The sequence below is a fragment of the Clinocottus analis genome, unplaced genomic scaffold, assembly GCF_023055335.1.
Source record: "Clinocottus analis isolate CAN_PGR_092001 unplaced genomic scaffold, fCliAna1.0.p SCAF_23, whole genome shotgun sequence".
NCBI classification, from domain to species: Eukaryota; Metazoa; Chordata; class Actinopteri; order Perciformes; family Cottidae; genus Clinocottus; species Clinocottus analis.
The window spans coordinates 4,975,670-4,999,642 of record NW_027175965.1 but is presented as its reverse complement, the minus strand read 5'-3'; the positions used below and the strand labels follow the sequence as shown (position 1 = coordinate 4,999,642).

Below are 23,973 nucleotides of genomic sequence, written 5' to 3'. Positions count from 1 at the left end.
AATTTCACAACTTTGCAAAACACTTGTCCACTGTGTATGTGTGTATATGCACACTTTCTCAGCGCAATTGCTAAGAATTTTTCTTCTTCTGCCAACCACAAATAATTTGAATGTTGATGTTTTTGCATTCGGTCAATGCAGGTAACTCAGTACAGTAAGTCATGTTGCAGACTGAGGATCTTTGGTAGTGCTGAATATTTGTGTGTTTGTGTGTGTTTCAGAGGGTTCTCCATTCACATGGTGGTTGGGAGGTCCCGGTCCAGGTGAGATCCAGACGTATTGGGGTGGGGCTCTGCCCGGCAGCCGGCAGTGTGCCTGTGGTCTGCAGGACAACTGTCTGGATTCAAATCACTACTGCAACTGTGATGCCGACTACGACCAATGGTACTGTATCGTATTGTGTGAGTTAGAAGAAGTCGCTTTGTGACACATTGTCAACATGTCAAGGGACTAAAAAAAGTGTCATCTTTTGATGAAATTATAAACAGAAGACATGTTCAGCCATAGTAGCGCTACGACACTTGAGATGACAATGTCGGTTGTTTGGCTGGTATAGCATTTTAGCTCGTACTGAACCATTTAATGAAATGATATTAAATATTGGTAGTAACATTAATGATATTTTGGACATACATCCATGTCCCCAGAGGATGAATCCTATTGATTTTAATGTTGGGTCAAAATTCTCAACTCAAAGCACTACTGGGTCAAAGCTGAACTGCTTTTGTACCACAGTCAATTATTAAATATTGTAGTATCACTGAAATTGTTTATAATTTCTTTTTCATGATGGATACAAAACAAGCTATAAGATGGTCTTTCTGAGAGTCAATGATTCAGCGGAATCTGCCCTAATGCTCCAATTAAGTAATTCATTAACAATTCAGCGTTTCCCAGCAGCGCACGCTGCCATACTGGACAGCATGAGACATCCAGGATGAATCTCAAGATATTTCAGCATCCCTCTTCATGTTTTATCCAATCCTGTATTTAAATCCTTTTATCCATGCTGTAAGCATTTCTGTATTTAGGTCACCTTCCCAAATTCCTGGAACCAATTTCGCAGTTGAAGCCATTTTCCCACATTGTGACCAATCCTGCAACAGTCTGCATAGCTAAAGGTCCTTCTCTCTATTATCTCACTGCCTTAATCTGCGCAACTCCTACTTTATTCTTATAGACTTTATTCCGCCGTCAATCCCTCATCACGTTTCGCGGCGCTGTGTGGGCCCGCAGTCCAAGATCTATTTTCTGACAAAATGTTCACAGCAGCAAGGCAGCATGTGAAACACCACAGAGCCTAAAGAGTGACTCGTGGTGGTGGATGTGCAGATGAATCACTCAGCCTACGTTCATTAGGAAAACGGTTCCACCAAACGTCTGCGGAGACATGTTGTGTCAGCTGAAATGCTCGTCTCCATTTGCTTGTGAGCAAATGAAGACATTGGAGAGCTCGAGCGTTACTGTTTGTCCCACTTTAACTGTTTGATCTGACTTCAAGTGGCCACACGTTCTACATTGATTATGTGTGTTCATGTTGACATCTTTGCAACCTCCTTCTCCTCCTCTTATTTCCACATCATTCTTTCCTGTTTCCTTTTCTAATCAACTTTCCTCTTGTCATTGTCTTCCCCCTCCACTGTTGTCTCCTTTGCTTCTCTCTCTCTTTCTTCCCCATCTTTTACTTCTTCTTATGTGCTACCTGCTTCTCCTCATCTTCCTTCTTCTTCTTCTGTTCTTCTCCCTATCCACCTTCCCTTGTTGTCCATCTTTTCCCCTTACTTTCCCACGTTCTCATGTTGCTTCCTCTCCTGTTTTCCTCTCCCACTTTTATCTTGTATTTTTTTCTTCTATTTCTTGTAATCCTTCCCCTTCATACTTGTTTTTTCCCGCCTCCTTCTTGTCTTGTCATTTCCCTCCTCTTCTTTTTCCTTGTCCTCTCCACCCTCCTCATTAACAGGGCTGATGACTCAGGTCTGCTCACCCATAAGGAGAGCCTCCCAGTCAGGTCTTTGTTGCTGGGTGACATCCAGCGGGCAGGGTCAGAGGCCGCCTACAGGGTGGGACCCCTACGCTGTCATGGAGACAGTAAGTCCATTTCAGTTGCTGGTTATTGTTTGTCAAGATGTCGGCGGCAATGTTGACACTTTGCTTTCTCTCCATATGTGTTCTTCCCTATTTGGATGTTTTTATATTACACATATGTGTTTTGATGGGATTTTAAATTAATCAATTAATTGCAATATGGTTGGAGTAAAGGAGGAAGTCACGTTACATGTTGTTAAGAGCAATAAAGTCTGTGTGGAGGTCGGCATTCACAACATGGAGCGTCAAAGCTTGAAGCATTGGCCCACAGAGCAAGCTGCCAAATTATCCCTCTTGCTCATCAGAGGCAAAGGTGGTTGTAATGACAGACTGAAAGTTTTGTTGCCTAAACCTTGCCAATTTGTTTAAGATAAGAGATAAGATAAGATAATCCTTTATTTGTCCCTCAGTGGGGAAATTACAGAATTTACTTTAAAAATGTAAGTCTATTTTAAGAAGAGTGTCACAGTTTGAAGCTCAGAGTTTTTGACCAAGCTGTCGTATTTGATGAGTTGTTGAACTCTTTGGTGAATTGAACTCCAGGAATCCCTGTATCCAATCGTCCTGCCGCCATTTCATTTCCTAATGGAAAATTGGTTGATAGGCCAATAACACAAGCTAATCAGCAGACCAGCAACTATAATATGACTTACTTTGAACTCTTTAATAACAACCTCCAGTGAAAAGCGATAAAACTTAGCTAAGTGATTCATTTCACCTTTTTTAATTGCCACTAATTCCAGCCTTCAGTTTAATGAGTAAATTAATTAATAAATAAGCACCACGCGAGATAAATCAACACAAATGAGATAGCGTCCCTGGAGTTATGACTTTGTTCTCGGCTAATTTGCTGAACAGTTGGTGCATTTGTTTACGACACAATTTCCATTATACAGCCATCATAATGAGATTTCTTGAAATAAGCTGTGTTCCAGACTGACATGTTGGAAAAAAACACAGACGTACACTCTTTTTCGAAAAACAAAAAATAATGAAGCATATGAAGCATTTAAGCACTTTGTTTGACCCTTTCAGAGAACTTCTGGAACGCTGCGTTTTTTGACAAGGAGACATCGTACCTTCACTTTCCCACCTTCCACGGAGAGCTGAATGCAGACATTGCTTTCCTGTTCAAGACAAAGTCCTCTTCTGGGGTCTTCTTGGAAAATCTTGGCATCAAGGACTTCATCCGGATTGAACTCAGCTGTAAGTGTAATCTAAACAATGTTCCTGGTAGTGCGAGAGTCTCAATATGAAAGACAGCAACAACCAACGAGGGGTTTTACTTTCATTACAATGTGGAGGCAGAAGAGAACGTGTGGCAGTTGTAAGTTGAATATTTCAAATGGAAAAAAACAACATATTTATGGATTTGATTTTTCATTTTGGGAGAATGAAGATTGAAGATCAACTCCTTGGATGGATTTACTGGATGGATCAACGTAATGTTGACTTTGAAAGAAGAGAGTGCTTTTCATTTCATGTTTTCTACTGACAGTCCAGGCCTTTACCGCAGAACAAGAACAGAAATTGGTTTCATTTTTCATATTTTGAAGTTTTGAAAGGCACTTTTAAATTAAATCCTGCTGATTGTGGCGTCAGAACAGAAAATGAATGTTATTTATAGCGCAATAATAAAAGAGTCTGCTGCAGAGTAAATTATGCTTTTATCTTAGCTTTTGTGGAAGTTAAAAAGGAAGTCTGTGGCGACTAATCCAAGAAAGAACAGTTTGACAAGTACTCCTTAAACACACACAAACACACACACACACAAACACACACACACACACACACACGGGAAAAATGATAACTCTCCTCCTTGAGGAAACCTGGCATTAGTAAGCACATCCCTTATCTCACTGCAGCTCTATTACTGTTATTACGCCAGCTGGTGTTCCTTCAGACTCAGTATCAGTATCAGTGCTGTTACAGTAACGTGACTGCAGCTGTGCCAGAGAACAGCCTCCAAATTAAGTCTCTGGATTTCTCCATCAAATGGTTCCACAATGCTACAGCGGTACAGCTGTACCTCCGCTGTCAGTCTCATTCATGATGGATGATGATGTTGTGCTCATGCACAGATGTCACCTCTCTGATAACGTATGTGGTGTGGAGTGGAGGCACGCTGGCAGTGTTGTGATGGATGCACTGACTCCATGTGGCCTTCAGCTCACCTCTTTATTATAGGTTAAGTTCTAAACCTAATAGAGCTGTAGAGATTAATGACTGCAGCATGCGTACCTACATTCATTGGGTGTTTCAGTCCCACTGTAGTGGCACATACTTACTACGTACTTGGAGAAGAAAGTGCACTGCATTGCATTTCTGCTCAATAAATGCCATATGGTACATTCTCGTGTCCTAACAGTTGGATGTTTTCTCTCTGTGTGACGAGTATATTTACTCAAGAACTGTATTTAAGTACAATTTTGAGTATTTACACGTAATGCTACTTTCTACTTCTACTCCATTGCATTGTATGGGCAAATACTGTATTACACTTTTTCTTTGCTTCTATTGCTTTGTAGATTAAAATGAATAATGCAAAATATAATCAACAATAACATTTAGATATATTGTTTTGGATAAGATAAGATAAAGTTCGTATTTCCCTATTTACCAGCGAGCAGTTTAATGAGCCATTAAAATCAGCTGCATCTTTACCAGCTGCTGCATTATAGTCATGAACACATTAATGCATCAATGATATATAATATTATGTATAATATAAAGCCTGTGTTTTTACTTTATGCATATTTTATTTGCTAATATTTTAGTAACTTTAACTTTTTGGATTGTTATAGAGTATTTATGGTGTTGCTACTATTACTTCAGTAAAATCTATTTATACTTTTTCCACTCCTGAACAAGTGGAGAGCAGTTAAATTATGGCTCTCTGAAGCTGTAATCGTAAGAGATTAGTACATTTATCAAAGTACAATCCATCCATAGTTGTGCACATATCTAACTCAAAACCACTAATGCCAACCTGCTTGTGGCGCGACAGGAATAGTCAACAAATCATGAAGATTCATCCAAACGTTTCATCGCAATCTGTCCAATATTTGTTTAGATATTTCAGTTTAGACCAAAGTATTGGACCACCTGCAAAGTTAATGGACCAGTAAATGCTATAATTTTGCTATGCTTCTAGTTCCAAATGAAATTATTAAGCAAAACCGTAGCCAGATGACACACTTCTCATTCACAGTGAGCCTACACAATTAGCACTAGAAGTGGGGATTGTCATGAGAAGTGATTTCAATATGACAAAGAATGAAGACCCGAAGTAAAGAGACATTGAACTAAGAGCTGCTTGTATGCTGACTGTGGAGAGCCAGGCTGAAGAAGATAACAACAATAGACACTGTCGATACCACACAACCACAAGATCTCTTGACTGGTGCTCAGGCTGGGTTGCAGTGAAACACAATCACACAGAGAAACGAACAGATGTCAGTCTGTAGCTGTCTGGCCTTGAGCTGGTCTCTGAATCATCTCAGAGCCGTGTCCAGCTGTCTGTCCATCCTGCCAGCAGATGGTCTGATGGGAGAAAGTCCCTTCACACTTCCGCCAACATATTATGATGGAGGAACACAACTCGTTAATGAGTTCATTGAAAGATGGCACAGTGCGGGGAAACTGAGGAAAACGCTTTTACAATTAACAACAAAGTCTGTTGCATTTTTACAACAAATGATAAATGGTTAGAAAACTAAATAGTTTTGAAAAGCTTCTTTTGAAAAGATTGTTTTTAGACTATAAAAGAATGTAACACCACTTCCTATTCCTATTCCACCCACATGCTTTACTGTGGAGGAATAATTGACAGAAGACGGTCTTCATAGTACTGCCATATTTCCTCATTGGTTGAATGGATTTCACACATTTCACTTCGAACGTCACAATTCATCACGTATGAATACATAGAACCTGCATAACACACTACAGCTGTAATAGTGTCCACACCATTACACACACTACCATGATGAATTGTTGCAGTGTGTTATTCTCTGGGCAAAGACAGAGCTGGGAAACATAAGCAGTTGGCAATGTCTCACTTAGCAGAAGACACAATTATCTCAAAGTGTCAGGGAAGGTCTGGTAATTAGCCTGGTAGAAGTTGGCGGAAACAAGTCAAACTCACTCTGGTGGTAGTCGCCCAGCGTCTTAAACAGTCTGTGTACAACAATCCCACTCTTTTACCAATTTATTTAGCTCTTACTTTAACTTCCAACTGTAACTTTGCTGACCATTACCCTCATCTCCAGCTGCCTCAGAGGTCGTCTTCTCTTTCGATGTGGGAAACGGGCCGCTGGAGGTGCGAGTGGAGACGAGCGTCCAGCTGAATGACAACCGGTGGCACAGCGTACGAGCCGAGCGAAACGTGAAGGAAGCGTCGCTACGTGTGGACGAATTCCCCGCCGCCACGCAGGAGGCTCCTGCCGACGGACACAGTCACCTGCAGCTCAACAGCCAGTTATTCATCGGTGAGAGGCAGGACTGAGAGTGTGTGTGTGCGTGTGTGTGTGTGTGTGTGTGTGTGTGTGTGTGTGTGTGTGTTTCCCAATGCCTTCGAAAAATTGAGGAAAATTCAAGGTGAGAGACTGTAAACAGCTTAGTAGTGTTAGGATTTGGATTAAATGTTAAAAGGAGTCAGGGTTAGTTGGAGGTTAGCGTGAGGATTGAGATTACGCATTAGGTGGAGAAAGTAATTTACGGTGTTTGAACATTATTCTCATTAGCAGCTGAGTGCAAGTGACAATTGCTGTTGTGTCTTATCCTTTCTTATCCGTGACAGCAATTATAGCAACACATGCACACGATGTTGCTTTTGTATTTTCTGAGTGGAGGAATCCAGGAGATTAGTCTTTTTGTTTCAACAACCAGCAGGCCGCTATTCAGAGAGTTTCAACCTCGGTGGACCTGATTTCACAAAGTAAATTCTGCAATGTCTTCCTTCTTTTCCATTTAGTTCATATTAGACAGCATTATGGGATCAACGTTTTACTCTGCATCGCAGTAATCCCACATGGGCAGCTGTTGGGGTTCAGGAAACCAGGCAGCTGCGTGTGTCTAATAATAATAATCAGAGCCATTTACAACCCAACTGGCGCGTTGTACTGTTAATGCTGCTAATATGGCTATATGGAGAGAACAACATTGGTGCTATTAAAGAGATGCTGAGTTATAAGTGTGTCCTGTAAAGCTGTAAGTGCACAATTTACCTGCTGATTGGAAAATTGGATGAAAACAGATGCATTACATTCTCATTGAAAAGAGCATGAAAAGTACACAAAAAGTACTGTCCATGCAATGTTAAATCCTCCAGACAATGTTTAGCTCTTTGGTTGTTGACGTATCATGACTTTGTTAACAATTAATGTTAAAAATATGTTTCTTGATTGAGAAAGTTAGATGGGAATGTAATTTAGAGACAGGGTTGTATATTTGGGTCAACAATTCCACTTTCCTCTGTTTCTCTTTCAACTTCATCAGCCTAAAGTCTTTTTCAATTAATTCATGGTTGGCATGGATTGGCTGCCCACAATAAGATAATAATCTTCCCTGGACAGCCAGAAAGAAGTGACCATGTTGTTCTCCCTATGTGGGTATACTGCTGGCCGGGTTGGTGTTTACTGCCGATGCCGAGGTATTCATATGTTTGAATGGAAATGTGATGGGGTTATGAAATAAACTGTGGCATTGGAAGTTTGTGTTTGACAAATTCTTGATTCATAGCAAAGCATTGTGCACCGGTTGTCTCTCCTCTCTTGTTTTTTGAACGTGAAAGGCCATGTGCTCTAGAAATTGTTATTGTTAATCCATAATGTTTGCAGCCTCCCATCTGTGAAATCATAAATCGCTGCACTGCAGAGACTACTATATCGCTATCAATAATGTGTCCCGTTTGTAATATTATAAAATTGATTTGTAAAACGAAACAAGACTGATTATTACATATTTTAAATTAATAAGCCGTAATGTTGCTTAGGTTGAATTTATAGAACACAAAGTTATTATAGTTCATCTTCATTGATTGCCATAGGAAGCTATTATGTTGTGTGCACACTGTAGGAAACATCCTTGTATGATCTATATTCAAGATAACACGCTTATAAATAAGTTATTGTGTTGATATGGTGACTATGTAGGTTGATGGGAACAAAAAATCGTGTTTATGAGAAGAAAGAAAGGAGATAAATCGTTGTGTCTGCGGTCGCAGGAGGACAGAGCTCCTGAGAAGAGGAACTCCTCCGTCATCTGATAATCTGGAAAACATACATCTGCATTTACTGTTGCAGTGTCAGTGTGTCTGAGTGTCTCGGAGAATTACTTGGCATCTGCAAAGAGGGTTACATCTGCAGTAATTAATAATAAGTATAATGTATCTTTTATTAATCCCCTTGGGGAAATTATTCTCTGCAATTATTAGTCACTGGTTTAATGCTTCAGCAGAAGTATCAGTCTATTTCATTTCTGTAGCTTTATAATGTTTGCTGCTCTGCCACAGTGTCCAGAGGCATCTTTATTATTCATAATTGCTAATTTTTGTTTCATTTTCTTCATTTTTATCCGCTTTTTTGGCAACACTGAGGAAGGCGATAATATATGTATTATTGATATTCAATTGTGTGCTGAGGAACAAAGGGTGTTCATGTGATGTTGTTCTGTTGGTGTGTGTGTGTGTGTGTGTGTGTGTGTGTGTGTGTGTATATATACTGACATTTTGTAGCCTAAAGGTGTTTTTTTTCTTCCATTGTTTGGAAACCCACCTTTGAAAGGTGTAACTACAGTAATGTTTACTCACAGTGCATTTTAAATTGACCTACCTTTTTACTTTTACACGAGCAAAAGTTTACACAAGTAATTTTACTTGTACTCTCACACTTTAGCCTTTGTGCTTTTTGCAAAACAAGTCCCCTTTGGCATTTTAACACCATGAGGTGAGCCTCAAAAGCTGCTTGAGTGGCCCGCAGAACTTCTTCCTCTGGCAGTCCTTTAGTTGCTCTCCCTCTGTCAGAGTTTCCGTCCCTCACAAGTACATTATTAGTCATTTGGCCAAAGTGCACTGAAACATTGCTTCTTTTTTTTGCAGTCTTTACCAGTCTTTTCTAGAAACTTCCCACTTTAGATTTTGCTAGTTACATTACATTAGATTTAATTTAGCTGACGCTTTTATCCAGAGCAACTTACAATAAGTGCATTCAACCGTGAGTACAAACTCAGAACAACAAGAATAAAGAGTACAATTTCTTCAATAACGTCAAACTACAAAGTGCTATCAGTAAGAGCCATCTAAGTGCTGCCTAAGTGCTACTGTCTTTATTCAAGGTGTAGTCGAAAGAGATGAGTTTTTAGTTTGCGACGGAAGTTGTAGGCACTTTCTGCTGTCCTGATGTCAATGGGGAGCTCATTCCACCATCCAGGAGCCAGGACAGCAAACAGTCGAGACTTTGTTGAGTGTTTAGCTCGCAGTGACTCAGTTACAAGCTGATTGGCTAAAGCTGAGCGGAGCGAACGAGCTGGGGTGTACGGTTTTACCGTGTCCTGGTTAAATCTTCGTTGCAGCATGTGTTTTATTCAGTGTCATCAAATGTTTATTGAGTCAATGAAAATTCTTAATTACATTTCCTGCTATATGTGCTCTGAATGTGCTATCTCTTATTATTAACTGTTGCTTCAGATGAAAACTACAGGCGTACAGAGGTTAGAGATTTAGTGCGATGAAAAGCTGCTCTGGATGAACATTTAAAGCTCCGCCAGCCTCAAACTGTGAGAGTAATACCCGAGCAATTCCAGTCACCAAGAACAATAACAACTGTAATGCGTGGATGTGAAATAAAGACGTCACCAGCTTTGAACTCTGTAATCATTTTTCTAAGTCTTAACTCTGTGAACAGTGAGGTTGTTAAATGAAAATGCTAATTGTCAGGTGAAAAGACTCTTCCTCTTGCCCAGGAAGTGACAGTGTCTCAATGCCCTCAGAGCATCCATGGCCTTGTGCTGCAGTGGCAACATGGGCCTATCAATAATAATTTACTGCAGAGAAAAGCAACACATATTGATTTACAATTAGACAAAGAGAATGAAAAGAGTGTGTGACCACTGTTGCCAGACTGTGTACTTTTCTCCCAACTTTAGTTTTTATTTCATTAGGCGGGTCGACATTGTTTTCCTTGTACGGCAGCAGCATTCTCGCGTTATTAAGAGAATCACAGGATCAAAGCTTACAACATAACAGACTGGCTACAATACATAGACATCTATGACATAACATACACGTTACTTAATATTGACAATGTCAATTCATATTTTAAAAGCTTATTATTGAGGCTAAAACTTTCTTTTTCCTTTTCTAAGTTACTATTAAATCAGTTCCACGATGAAAACATCTCAAAACATTTATCCATATCAGTGAATACTTTTTAAATTGTATGTAAAGTTATCTGAAGTTCTGATGTTTTTTTTTTTACTACTCTTATTATTGATTTGCTTTTTAACATATGGCCACTGGGTACAATGGACACAGTCTTGTAGTAGTTATGTATAATGTGGACGGTATTTGTTTTTCTTTGCAGGAGGCACCGCCTCCAGACAGAAGGGCTTTCTGGGCTGCATCCGCTCTCTGCAGCTGAACGGCGTGACTCTGGACCTGGAGGAGAGGGCGAAGATCACCCCGGGTGTCAGACCCGGATGCCCGGGCCACTGCAGCAGCTACGGTTCGCTCTGCCAGAACCAGGGTCGGTGTGTGGAAAGAGTTCACGGTTTCTCCTGCGACTGTGACCAGTCGGCCTACACCGGAGCCTTCTGTCACAAAGGTGCAGACATTCAACTACACACCGGGGACTTTATGTCAATAAATACTGCAATATGTTATTTTGTTCCTAAAAGTAACAATAGAGGACATTTTAATGTCGATGCAAACCAGTTGTCTCCTGCTTCCAATGAATTTCGGTTTGAAGCTGCTGGTAATGTGAACTTTCATCACAGGTACAGATAACATGATTTCAGACCTGTGAAGTTTAAGTTCGCTGAAAGATCCAACACTCTACAATTCCATTAAATTTGACAGACAGATTGACACACTGGATGAAAAAGCCATGGTCAGATGTGATTTAGTGATGAAACAGTTTCTCCACTAACTTAAAGTTCTTGCATTTAGATTTTTGTGCCAGCAATGGGCGTTTAATTTATTTTCCTTAAGAATAAGAGGCAAGAGAGGCAGATACTGTTTTCTGAAGAGGATCCTTCAGTCAGCAGACATTAGACTGACCCTGACTGTCTCTCTCGTTCACTGTCTGCACAGCTTGGCCTCTCAACGCTCGTTTTGAGTGCGTCATAATGAGCCCGTTCTGTCCTGAAGGTCAAGCATTGGGATTATCTTAAAGGACTCTCGTAGCCCACCATGTCATTGTGTCCACCATGTGATGCATCAAGGGCTTGTTGGACAGTGTTAACAGTGAACATATTAAACGCTGTCAGTATGTAGACATATTGTATGTTGTTAGAGAATATTTCGACATTGGATTATACACTCATCACTTTGTTGACAAGAGTGAGATAGAAGATGGATACAATGCTCATGTTTGTCAGTTTTGCAGACAGCGGTTGGTTATCGTAGCTTAGCATAAAGACTGGAATAAGAGGGAAATGGCTAGCCTGGCTAAAATAGTTCTACCAGCACCTTGAAAGTCACTTATTGACGTTTTGTTTGTTTGATTGTTTTAAATCTGAACAAAAGCCAAGGCATCTAAACAATTTGCGGTTCTTACTGGTTCTAGGCCTGTCACAGTAAATGGCTTTTTAAAGTCATTTCCAAAAACTCCTGTTTCCTGGCAAAAAAATACAATAAAAAAGCTATCGAGCCAACAAGTCCCGCCCCTGCTAATCAGTGGCAGTGAGCCAAGTGTACTACTTATGATCATTTAACAAACACTATTGGATTTTTGACATGTAATCAAAAATGACCTTGGCTACAAATAAAATTGTGCATTTATCTCAAGAAACTACTTAAATATATGAGTGGTTTACTCAGCTTTTATATGCTGATAATGTAAATGCATGTTATTATTCACCACTATCATTTTTTTTTACTTGCAGAAGTTTCGGCCAGCTTTAAGTCATCAACGGCTGTCGCCTACAACTTCAAAGAGCCCTACGAACCAAACAGGAACAGCAGCACGTTGCCTTTCTCCATCTACTCTGAGATGACGCTGAGAGGAGAAAACATCTCCCTGAGCTTCAGGACCAGTCAGTGTCCCGCTCTGCTACTCTACGTCAATTCTTTCTACAGGGAGTACCTGGCACTGCTCATCAACAAACATGGTGAGGACAAAGTAGTTTTCTTTCTCCCTGTGCATTCAGTCCTCTGATGCCCCAAATCTCCACACAGGCGGTCTAATTGCTATGCACAGTGTCGGGTTCAAAGAAAACATTTGGTGCAGTTACTATTAAATGATAATTCAGCTTGCAGCAGGGGGTCCTCTTTCCCTTTTCCCTTGTTCGTGTACCTGCCATTGTGATTGTTTTTTGTGTTCAAATGTTCATCACTGGCTTTACTGTAAAGCGTCCTCGAGCTCCGGTTAGCAAAGAGCTATGCCAGCATTCCCTCCATAGAAAAATAGGATTTGCCATTATCCAGTGCAACTTTTGAATAATATTCTTTTTACTCGTGTGAAGCAGAGTTCTGATGTTTGAGATTTGTTTTACTTTTGAAACTGAACCATTGATGAACGTATTGTGTGGGATCCTTTTAAGCCATGAAGCGAAATATTCTTTTAATATCATTCTTAGGATTTTTACTTTTGTTACAAACAGTTATTAGAGGTACATTTTGGAGCATTTTTTTAAATGAGTGTTTTGTCTCCTGGTGTATCAAGTCGCCATCAGCTATCTGCCGTCTTGCGTCTTGTATCTCATTAAATCCCAGGGAGAGCTTTCTTTTGGATGCACCACAAAGGCTTTTCTTATGTTTCTTACTGTTGCTGCTGCAGTAACAGGAGCCTGAGCTGCTGCGAACAAAGAAACGTTACTATCTCAGTCACTCGCTCAGTGTGAAACTCTCTTTGCCCTCCGCAAGATTGTTTTTATTATCAAGATAATCTAGGAATTGCTCTGGGAGTCTGTGAGGAAAAAAAAAGCAACATAGAGACACATAATTATAAAACATTATTGAAAAGGTTATTAACTATTAAGGTTAAGATCTTTGGAAAAAGATTATTTTCTATCATTGTTGCTAATCAGTAAAATCTGCAGACATCTTGGAGTATTCAATTATCTCCGCGACACAGAATTTATTAAGTGTAACAATGTAAAAAAGAGAGGAGGAATTCATTTCATATTGGAGTGTTATTCACGGAGATAAAGTATTAATCCACAAAGTAGTAGACATTTTCTCTGCATTAAGTGCCTAATTAATGATCAAAGACTGGGTTAAAAGTGTCTCTTTACTTTTCTCTTTACATTTTTACGATCACCCTTTATTTTATAGTATATAAAACTTAAATAGTTTTGAGCACCAGCTTGTATGACATCTGTTTTACATATAATATTCATTATGCAGCAGCTTAGTCAAATTGCCCCTCAGGTACAAATAAAGCTCTACTCCTCTCTTCCTGAATGTTATAACTTGGCACTATTATGTAATAGATTTAAAGTAGGAGAAGATGACACTTTAACTATCCCAAAACATGCTTCATTACTAATAAAAAAAAGCAGGATTGCAACTAGATTTTTTTGTGATATTGTACGCGCTTGCGTTAAATTATAAGATGGTATTGTCGTTGTGTGTTTGCAAAGATGAGCTGGAGATGAGGTACAAGTTGCACAGCAGCAGAGAAGTGGAAGTGATCGGCAGCAGAGTCACAAACTTGGCTGATGGACGTCTGCACACGGTGACCGTCAGGAGGCTGGCAGACGCTGTCTCTGTTCAGGTACACACACACACAAAACGTACTTCTCACACATCCCCACACACACTGTGCACCGAAGTGTAGGAAGAGGTTGGTTTTTTTTTGTAATTCATTTCAGATGCTCAATGTTCCTTTTAAAGTATGTCATCCAAAAATGCATTACGATGGTAAATAAACCCAGCGCTCACACTGCACTCAACACCTGATGATGAAAGGCAGACGCGTCATCTTTTTGTAATACAACTTCTGGCTCGTGGTTGTTTTGTGATCCCATGATTCATTCTCCCACAGCAACTGAAACATGTTTACACGTATATGAGTACCCAGCGTACTTATGTTCCTCCAAGTTATACTATAATCCAAACTAGCATAACACTCATAAACATAAAAAACAAGAAGCAGCCTTAACTTAAGTCATCTATGAGATACAAATAAGTAAGGTTGTTCGGAGCCCAGGAAGACAGGACCAAGACAGGATTTTTGATTAATGGGTGTTGGCTATAAATCCAGATGTTTACTTTGTGAATGACAGCTGTCAAGAACATCTCACTGCGTTCAGTTAAACACTGACCAACAACAAAATACAGAAAGCTCAGCCAGCAGTTTCAATTAATGATATGACAGTGAAGGCCAGTAAGAAATCATTTTTAAATTATGATATCATGATAGGAGAAAAAGTAAGGATTAAAAGATCGATCCCCTCAAGCGTGCCAGTGGATATCTCTCACTGTGGGCATCGAAATATCTCGATGTCCCTCTGACCAAAAGCTTTTAGAAACCTAATATAAATGATACATTTCCTCTCTGTTTTCCACCTACTTTCTATCTCCTCCCTCTCAGTGGCTCCCATTTCATCTCAGGTTGATCAACAATGGAGGATGTCTTATTGATAAATGATTCACTAAAACCCAAATCTCTGTTTGCAGGCGATGCATCACGCACTCTCTTATATTATAAAAGTGTCTCTCTCTGAGGCACACACCATCTCAGAATCTATTCCACTTCTCTGCTCAGCTACTGTGAACCACTGTGTCTCACAGGTCTATTGGTTTCCAGCTTTGGGGTTGAATCCCATTTTTATATGCAGGTCAAACCAGAGGTTTAGCCTCCGGCCAGCTTTTCATTAGTAATTGCTTACTTCTTTGCAACCGTTTGTCGTGTGCAGCCTTTGTTTAAACACTTAACAACAGAACGCTGTCCAGTTTGCTGCTGTTATCAGTGTTCGCTCTCTACGTGCTAAGCTTTTACCTTTACAGATGGGACATACATTATCTTTCAGGTTGACCAGAATACCAGGGAGGACTTCAGCTTGGCATCTGATGTGGAGTTCAACGGCATCAAATCCCTCATTCTAGGCAGACTGCAGGGTGAGTAAGACTCTCTTAGCTCAGACTCCAGCACTTAAACAAACTAATTTAAATAACAGCACTCAGATGGTTGGGCCCTATGAGACAAAAAAAAAACAAAAAAAAAAACGTTCTGGAGCTTTATGCTGTTTTCTATTCATCATGTTGGGTGGACCAAAGGGAAAGCTGCAGTCTGAGCAACAGCTGTGGTGCTTTTATACACAAGCTGACATCCATATTCAAATGGTCACAGAGAGAGCACTTTACTGTGGAGATGCAAAATGAGAACTTTAGAAATGAAAGAAGGTGGTGCCACCCACTTAAGTCACTGTTATGTGTCATTAGATGCATTTTAAAGCTATACGGGCAGGTAACGTCTCAGCACAAATGGCTTTTCTTTCTTTCCACTAATGCATAAGGTCACATAATACAGTGTACGTTGGTGAACTTTTACTATTTGTGTTACTTTGTTATCAAAGCGGTGAGTAACACAGTCTCCATGTCTGTCTCGCTGAGCGGGGATTCAGACAGCTGTAATGGTAATAACTTTAGAAAAGGTCCTTCACTTTGTATGGTAATGAGGAGAGATTGAAAAGAACAAATTACTTGGAAGATTGGAGTCAGCACCAGGCGATATAGCAAAACAACTAATACGTCTTAGCTGCTGTGTGTGGGGTCAAACTAAACCAGGAAGTCAGACAGTACAGTTCAGCCTCTTTCTGCCTGACAGAACATTTTACGTCCACATCAATCCTGTTGTCCTCGGGACAGATCTGTCCCAAGATTCTCTTAAAGGGAAAAGACTGTGTTTGTGTATTCGTCTGATCTCATGTTTACTTTTGGATAGCACCGACAAATGTTGTCACAAACATGTGGGTCTGAAATAGAGTTGGTATCAGAAGAGCTTTTAGAGAAATTAGAAACAATTAGAAATGTACATATTAAATATAATGTTGGTGAAGTCTAAAATTGGGGAATTAGCTGAAACATCCCATTTATTTATAGAAACATACCTTAGTGAATGAATTATGCGTGTTGATTAGGGTTGCTGCATAATTCATTAACAACTAACCCTGAAGCAAGATGTGTACTTTACGTTACTAGACATGTACAGTGTAGGTTTTAGATTATTTTCATATGGCTAACGCAGCAACGTGTCCTTTGTGATCGGTCTTAACTTCACTAACTGCTTTTACAACAGTGGCTATGCTCGTACTCACGGAATTGGAGTTAGATTCAAGTAACTTCCATTTTCTCCGGTTTATGACTCAACTGGAGACTACTGCTGTGCAATATCTGTGTTTATGTTCACTCACTGTGATACAGAGCGGCAGTGCAGAGAGGGTGTGCACTGTAAATGAGCCGATTACTAAGCCTCACTTAACATTGTCTTCTGTATGAACTCCCGTTTGAAGGACTAAGCTCTTGTGGTTCCCACCATAACCCTTACGTAGAGTTACATCTTTTAAGGAGATGCATGTCAGTTACAGCAGAAGTACAGCGCCCCGTAACACACAACTGATGAGAGCAGAGCTACAAAATTAGGCTCTTTCGTCTCTTTCCTATCAAGTAAGTAAGTAAGTAAGTTCATTTATATTGCACATATCACAAAGTGCTGTACAGGAGTCGAGAAAACAAAACATAAATTGTTGAATAAGGTTGAAGTAGCTCAGCCACATGTGCAGGAGTCTGGCCGTGCAGTGCTCTGTATGTAAGAGTAAGGATTTTAAAGTGGATCCTCTGCTCTACAGGGAGCATCAAATGTCTGATGAAGTTGTAAATGCCCCCAGAATAGCACAGTAGGTGTTGCTTACCTCTGTGATGTGTGTTGGAAGTGTGATGTTGCCTCCAGGGCTCCGTTGCATGAAGTAGGATTTGCGACTTTTTCGATATCAGATACAAAGATTGCAAGTCCAGTTCAGTAGCTGTGACAACTTACCCTCTGAAACTAACCTGCCACATTGCAGGAGTAGTAATTAAGTAGCAGAGAATTTAATCAGACATTCTATCGGTTTTGAGAAGGTTGTGCCCTTTCATTGAAGCGTCAATTGAAAAGGAAACTCAAATTATTCGCAGAGCACTTTGCCGAGAACGTGTCATTACATTTCGTTGTGATATTCTGTCATTGTCAGATGTTTTTCATCCTGATCCATAATCTACCTCAACGACTTCCTTAAACCTCACATTCTTTCATTGTGGATTGACACTCACATCTTGAGACTCTGTGCATTGTCCTTCAGCATTTTTTTGTGCTCATGGCAGCTATATTGGAGATGCTGAACATAGCAACAGTGAAACAATAGTGTGCAGATCCATCCGAAAAATGTGCCTTGCACTGCAGCACTTTCTGTATATTTGTTGTTTTTTCAGGGGACATAAAGCAGTGAAGAATTCTGCACAACACTGGTTGGTTCATTTGACATAAAAATCTAGATAGCAATGAAACGCATTCGTCATCATTACAGACGTGGAAGCCTACTGTGTCATGCTCTGTTTGTGATTGCAGGGTGTTTTATGAGTCTTTTAGAAGTGTGAACAAGGTAACCTACCTTCCAAGTAATGACTGAAGCTTCGATTCTTTCTTTTTACGGCTTTTTAAGTGAAGCGAGTAACCTATGGTTACTTTTTATGTCACTATTTGGCAATATGATGGTACCCCACTTTTGCAGAGAGACTGCTCTTGCCTGCTCTTTCTAATGACCCCTGAGCCTGGAGCCTGGAGCGCAGTCTCGCTCCAACCGGGCCCCCTGCTGGACAGGAGCCACGGTGGTGCGATTATAATTGGCATCCTCAAGACTCAGGTTCACTCCAGAGAGGAAGTGTGATATCATTTTGGCAAAGTATGGTGTTACATAATATTGCCACAATAAGAGGAGAAAGCTGCGCTCCTGCAAACGTAGAACAATTATTGTACATGCATTTGTATAAGTGTAAAAATATATGTAAGCAAATTTCTTTGTGATTATAACATAAATCCCTTTAAGTTAGGGTGAAGAAACCCATGTTACTCTTTTTCAAGATCATGTGAACATAAATGTGTGAACTTAAGACAGAAGAAAATAACAAACTCGAACACACCTTATTAATATTTTTCAAACCTTTTTTTGTCACTAGAAACGGGTCCGCGATGGTGATCATGCCTTTCATGCCGTCGCGAGCTACGTAAAACGACGCGGCGGGCCCGATTCGGCCCGCCGGCCTTGAGTTTGACACCAGTGTACAATAACTCAACGCTGTCTGCGTTTTCTTTAAGAATATTTGCGGGTACTTTTAGCAACTAAAGTAACAAAATGCCAGCGTGGCCAGCGACATTGTCGGTAAATCGCCGTTAAAGTGTTGCTCAAGCAACAACCTTGAAGGGATTATGTCATTATATAGTGTTATAGCTGATTCGACTTCCGCTGGCTCGACGATGATTGACTTCTCTAGTTTCTTACTACCCGTCTTAAACACTTTAAGACTCGGCTTACTGGGAACTGGCTAACTGCTTTTTTTTTATAGAACGAAAGGGACAGGATGAAACAAAACCATTCACTGACTTTGGTTACCAAAACTCCAAGACAAATAAAAGTAGTTCAATTGCTCGCTGGTGGACGGCTGACCAGCAGTGTTTGTCGTAACAGAAGTCAAACTGAAACAGATCTCATCAAAACATGGAAAACATGCATCCATCCATCTGTTTTTTTGGGTTTTTTTTTAACTCTTATCATGTTGACGGTCTCTGGAGCTGAAATATGGGTGATTGTACTCAAACCACAACCCAAACCAATTGGTGCCGGTCCTGTCTTTACATTCAGCTCCTTAATTGATTGTTTTGCTGTTGACCTGGACCGTGTTGGTGTGTGACCCAGCCCTCCCTCTGCTGAGCCAGAGGACTCAGTATTAGAGAGGCAGTAAGATAGTTGATATACTGTCACTCCCTGCCAGCGCTGTCATCTATCAGCCTAACTAATGGACCAGGAAAGAATGGAGAGACTGCGCGGCTCACACAGAGAGAGGAGAGGATGGGGTGGGATAATGATAGAGAGAGAGAGAGGTGGGTTAAGAGCAACAGCTTGGTGTAGGTGGACAGTAATAGGCAGTTTGTGGACAGGAGGCCAATGGTGTCACTGTAAGATTTGACTGCTCGCACAAACATCCAAATCCTTGTTTGGGAAGTCACAGACTCTATTTAGCACTTTTACCACATAATGGTGATCGTGATCCTCCTCTGTTGCTCTCCCCAGGGTGTCTTCCCTTTTTCTCCCCATTAAAGTTTTGTTCGGGCGGAGTTTTTCTTCCAGGACACAGGATTTCGCATGTGTGCAGCCTACAAAGCCGTCTGAGGCAAATTTGTCATTTGTCATTTTGGACTATACAAAATAAAATGAATTGAATTGAATTGCAGGAATGAGTCCTACGTTCTGTAAATGAATTAGAATGTTTTAGAACGAATTAGAACGTCTCAAAGTCAATGTTCTTTTTGTTTTTTGGTTAGATGGCAGAAATATGATCGTGGTGAAAGTAAGAATAAGATATTTTAACATTTTGTTTATAAGTTATATATTACGTCACTAAATGCGGCTCTTGTGAATTTTATTCTTTAAAATATGCTAACTACAGACTTAATGAGACTACAAACATCATTATGAGTAACACAAGTCTGTCTTGTTGTGGATACTCTCACTCAGACCTCGGTGTAATGCATTTATAGCCTGACGTTAGCTTTTTAACTTATCTTATCCCGCCATGATCGTAAGGTAGTGCAGACGTGGAAGAAGTACTCAGATCTTTTAATGTAGAAAAGTAATAAGCATGTAAATAAATAATAGATGCACTTTCTATTGGTGCTGAGGGTGGCACATGGTGATGCCATGAGGGACTACATCTGCACTGGTTTTTTTTTCATCTCGTAACAATCGACAATCTAATGCTACATCTGTTAATTAAATCTTTTGTGCCATTAACTTATTCTCCCGTTTCCCATTTGCCCTTCACCTTACAGGCTGCTCAAAAGATATACGTGTGTCATGAGATATATAATTCAAATTCAAACACAGAGGATCACGTTCAATTTAAAACTTAATCAAAACCTGATCAAATATACAGCTGATAAACAGCCCTCTCCAGCCAGGCCACGGTGCAGTCGCCCACTCATGTGGTGAAAAGTTGCTTCTCATCAGTAATAACTTAGATGGGTGGCATTAATGTGCTGCGTAATCAAATTGCACTGCAGGAATGATTGTAGTTCACACTGACATTTATGGCTACTGAAGACTTTATTTAGCACCTTCTGTCACGAATAATGGCTAAGCACATCAGCCACAAGTGAGACTCAGTGGCAGTGTGTGTGTTTTTTTTTTTCACAGCTGTCTGAGAGGCAATCTGGTGAGTGACAGAAGGGTGAAAGTTATAGTCATACACATCATCAGGTAAAAATATCATCTTGACTTCGCTCCTCGAATATGAAAGTATCCGCCCTCGCAGTGTCATACGGTAATACAGCAGGGCTATCCTATATTGTTCAGGGGGCCACATTTTCAGTCTAATGGCCGCTGCGCCGCATTGCACTGCACTCACACGGCTAATAACGTCGCAACCACGCTCCACCCAGTTCCCCCTCAGGCTAGTTCTATCAGCGCTGTTGCTACTGCCTTTGCTCCTCAGGCAAGCGAGCACAGAACTGGCAAAAGGGCCTGCGGGTTAAGCTCTAGCCCGGCATCACTGCAGTGAGCATGCATGAATAGTATGGAAATAATTGTTTAAAAACATGGGAAAAAACGCCTTTGGACATGATGTGTGGTTTTTCTGTTTCATCCCCAGAGTTTTTATTATACCAAATAATTTCCAGCAGGTTTTTCAGCATCAAAATGGATATTAAAATGATGAAGACTTGGGTAGATAACGCTTATCATCCCACATGTGGCCTCAATTCGTCCTCTCACTTAGTCTCTCTTGTCTCTGTTTCTCTCCCTTTATTCAGAGTCTGATGAGTTGGATGCAGAGCTCGCCAGCTTGGCCTCTCTTGGGTTCACCGGCTGTCTGTCAGGCGTTTTCTTTAACTCCATCAGTCCTCTGAAAGCCGCTCTGCTGCACACAGACAGCCCCGTTGTTGTCAGCGGCCCATTCTCCCAGTCGAGCTGTGGTTCCTCTTCTCCGGCCGATCCATACGCAACAGAAGCCACGCACTCTTTATCAGGTACAAAGAGCGGACTCAGTCTGTGCATCCTTTATACTGAATATCATTAGGTAACCCACCCTTCTCCGTTTCTGGAACGTCTTTAATAGTATATACAGGGCTGTTCATCAGACTTTTTTTATGGGCTCATTAACCATCCTCCACGGTAAGCAGACCGAGTGGTGGCACTTCGACAGATGAGATTAGTCAGACAACTGTAGTGAAGTCCTTTGAGGCTGTTACGAGGCTTTCAAACAAGCATTGATTGAAGGTTCTCCCAGCGACTCTCTCTATAGCTATACACTTCTTTACCTCATCTTCTTTCTTCTCCGCTTCATTTTTGCTTGACATTCTTTCTTGTCTGTACATTTTACCTCACTTTTCTGGACTCCATTTCTGCTTTCATAGTTTTTCCTTCTCTGTCTCTCTCTCTCTCTCTTTCTCTCTCTCTCTCTCTCTCTCTCGACAGACCAACCTGGTTCTGTGGATCCAGGTCAACCTTTAGTCAACGCCATCAGGAGTGACTCAGCCCTAATTGGAGGTAATGCAATCGATCTCAGCAGGAGTAAGAACAGTTCATTAAAATATCCTAAAGTTGAATCAGAGAATACGTTTTGATCTCAGAGTCTCAGGAGAAAAAAAGGCAGTGAGGAGAGGTAATGGGTTGGCTGTTTAATGGGAAGATGTTGGATCTGAACCAAGAAAACTTTCAAAAAGGATTTTTGACTAGCGTTTGAATTTCAAAACCACTTAAATGCAGCGTTCAAATCAGTCAAGTCGCATTTTGTGTCGCAAAAGTTCTTGTGGGTTATAAATAAAACCGTAAGCTCGGGTGATATAAACGTAATGTAGTTTGTACCTGAAACAAATTGTTATTTAGACTGTTTTGTCATTTGATACAAAAACCTCTTCCGGGTCACCGATGAAGAAAAATAGAGGCTGATTTGACAAACACATTAACATCTGAGGAAGTATTTGAAATCACCGGTGTGATAGTTCTCTCTACATTAGGTAGAGGGAACTGTCACAGCCAGTAAACATGTCTTTACACACCCTTGTCTTCACAGATATCCAGATCTTGGCTTATGATAAAGTATATGTCCAGTTGATATACAGTACATATCTATACAGTACATAACCATATACTTAAACCATATATTTAACTTGATGTATGGTTCCTCCCTTACATATTTATACACATGTCATACAAGTGGACGACAAAGGTCCAAGTCCTTTGGTGTTTGTGTTGTTTTTAGGGGTTATTGCAGTGGTGATCTTCGTCACTGTGTCTGCCTCGGCGATATTGGCCAGATTCCTCTGCAGCAGGAAAGAGACGTATCGGAACCAGGAAGTGAAAGCAGCTCAGCCTGAAGATGGCCACGAGCACCCCTTCAGCAGCCAGGCAGACTCTCTGAGCGCCCCCAGTGAAAACCAAAAGGAGTATTTCATTTAGCAGGAGCCTAGAGCGCCCACTGACACGACAGGACAGAGCAGGAGGGTTCACCGAGAGCTCAGTGCTTTTACGCGACACACCGAGCCCCTGAGCCACTGGTACTGGTGGATCGATGACATGTGAAGTCAAAAACAGAACAATTTGTGAGGGTTTTCTTTAGTTCCTTCCTACTGTCATTTTAAGGACATAAATATTTAAAAAAATATAAATGGTAATTTGTGTGCTAATAACAATAATTCTCCGTGTTGAAAAAATAATTTATCAAAAGGAAACATGCAGAATTCATTTTGTTCCAGTTGAACAAAACTTTGGACTTGGTGTTCGTTTATAAAGCACTTTTTCTACAATGATGCACTTTCTGTGCAATATGAGATGTCAGAGCCATACAGTATGTGTCAAAATATTTGAAGAATGTGCGGAGGACTGACTTATGTATATGACATCTTGACATTAGTGCTCAACAAAAGCACAGTGTCAGAATCAACTCAAATCCATCTGTTATAAGTAAACTGGATTTCAACACATGATGTATATATGAATACAAAATGAAAGTCACTTCTTTGGTCTGATCTTACACACTTAAAGTATTTGAGTTAGTCAAGAAACGTTTATGTTACTTGCTGTGCTTTTTCTTTATATCATGAGAATAATAAAAGCTTTACAAAGAGACCTGGATTTTTGTTGTGCTTTTACGTCTTGCCTGCACCCAACTAAGTATCTTTCAACGGTGAAGCTTTCAGCAGCAGAACACTGACTGTCTGTCACCTCCTCCGCTCTGCCAACAATTAGTGTTATTGCAGAAGCACTAATCAGTGTTTGCCTAACACGTACACTAGAATATATCATGACAGCTACATTGGAAATAGAAATAATTGAAGAATAGCTGACAATTATGTATAAATGATGCAATGAAAACCAGCCATCCACATATTAATACTGGATATTTATACTTCCTTGTCTCTGCAATACTGTTTGTTTTTCCCTCCATTCAGTAGGATGTTATGCTCAATGGTTTTG

The 23,973-nt window shown here is 40.4% G+C and overlaps 1 protein-coding gene across 1 annotated transcript in view; it reads left to right on the top strand.

The window, feature by feature from the left end:
* Positions 1 to 23,594, top strand: part of LOC137793541 (contactin-associated protein-like 4) — a 73,271-nt gene extending 49,677 nt beyond the window's left edge. The window contains exons 14-24 of the mRNA XM_068589771.1: positions 222 to 384; positions 1,961 to 2,088; positions 3,121 to 3,291; positions 6,357 to 6,575; positions 10,668 to 10,907; positions 12,190 to 12,414; positions 13,888 to 14,021; positions 15,280 to 15,367; positions 21,309 to 21,524; positions 21,973 to 22,044; positions 22,760 to 23,594. Of these exons, the coding sequence (XP_068445872.1) occupies positions 222 to 384; positions 1,961 to 2,088; positions 3,121 to 3,291; positions 6,357 to 6,575; positions 10,668 to 10,907; positions 12,190 to 12,414; positions 13,888 to 14,021; positions 15,280 to 15,367; positions 21,309 to 21,524; positions 21,973 to 22,044; positions 22,760 to 22,956 (1,853 nt within the window). The 3' untranslated portion in view covers positions 22,957 to 23,594. The remainder of the gene's footprint in view (positions 1 to 221; positions 385 to 1,960; positions 2,089 to 3,120; positions 3,292 to 6,356; positions 6,576 to 10,667; positions 10,908 to 12,189; positions 12,415 to 13,887; positions 14,022 to 15,279; positions 15,368 to 21,308; positions 21,525 to 21,972; positions 22,045 to 22,759) is intronic.
* The last annotated feature ends 379 nt before the right edge of the window (positions 23,595 to 23,973 follow it).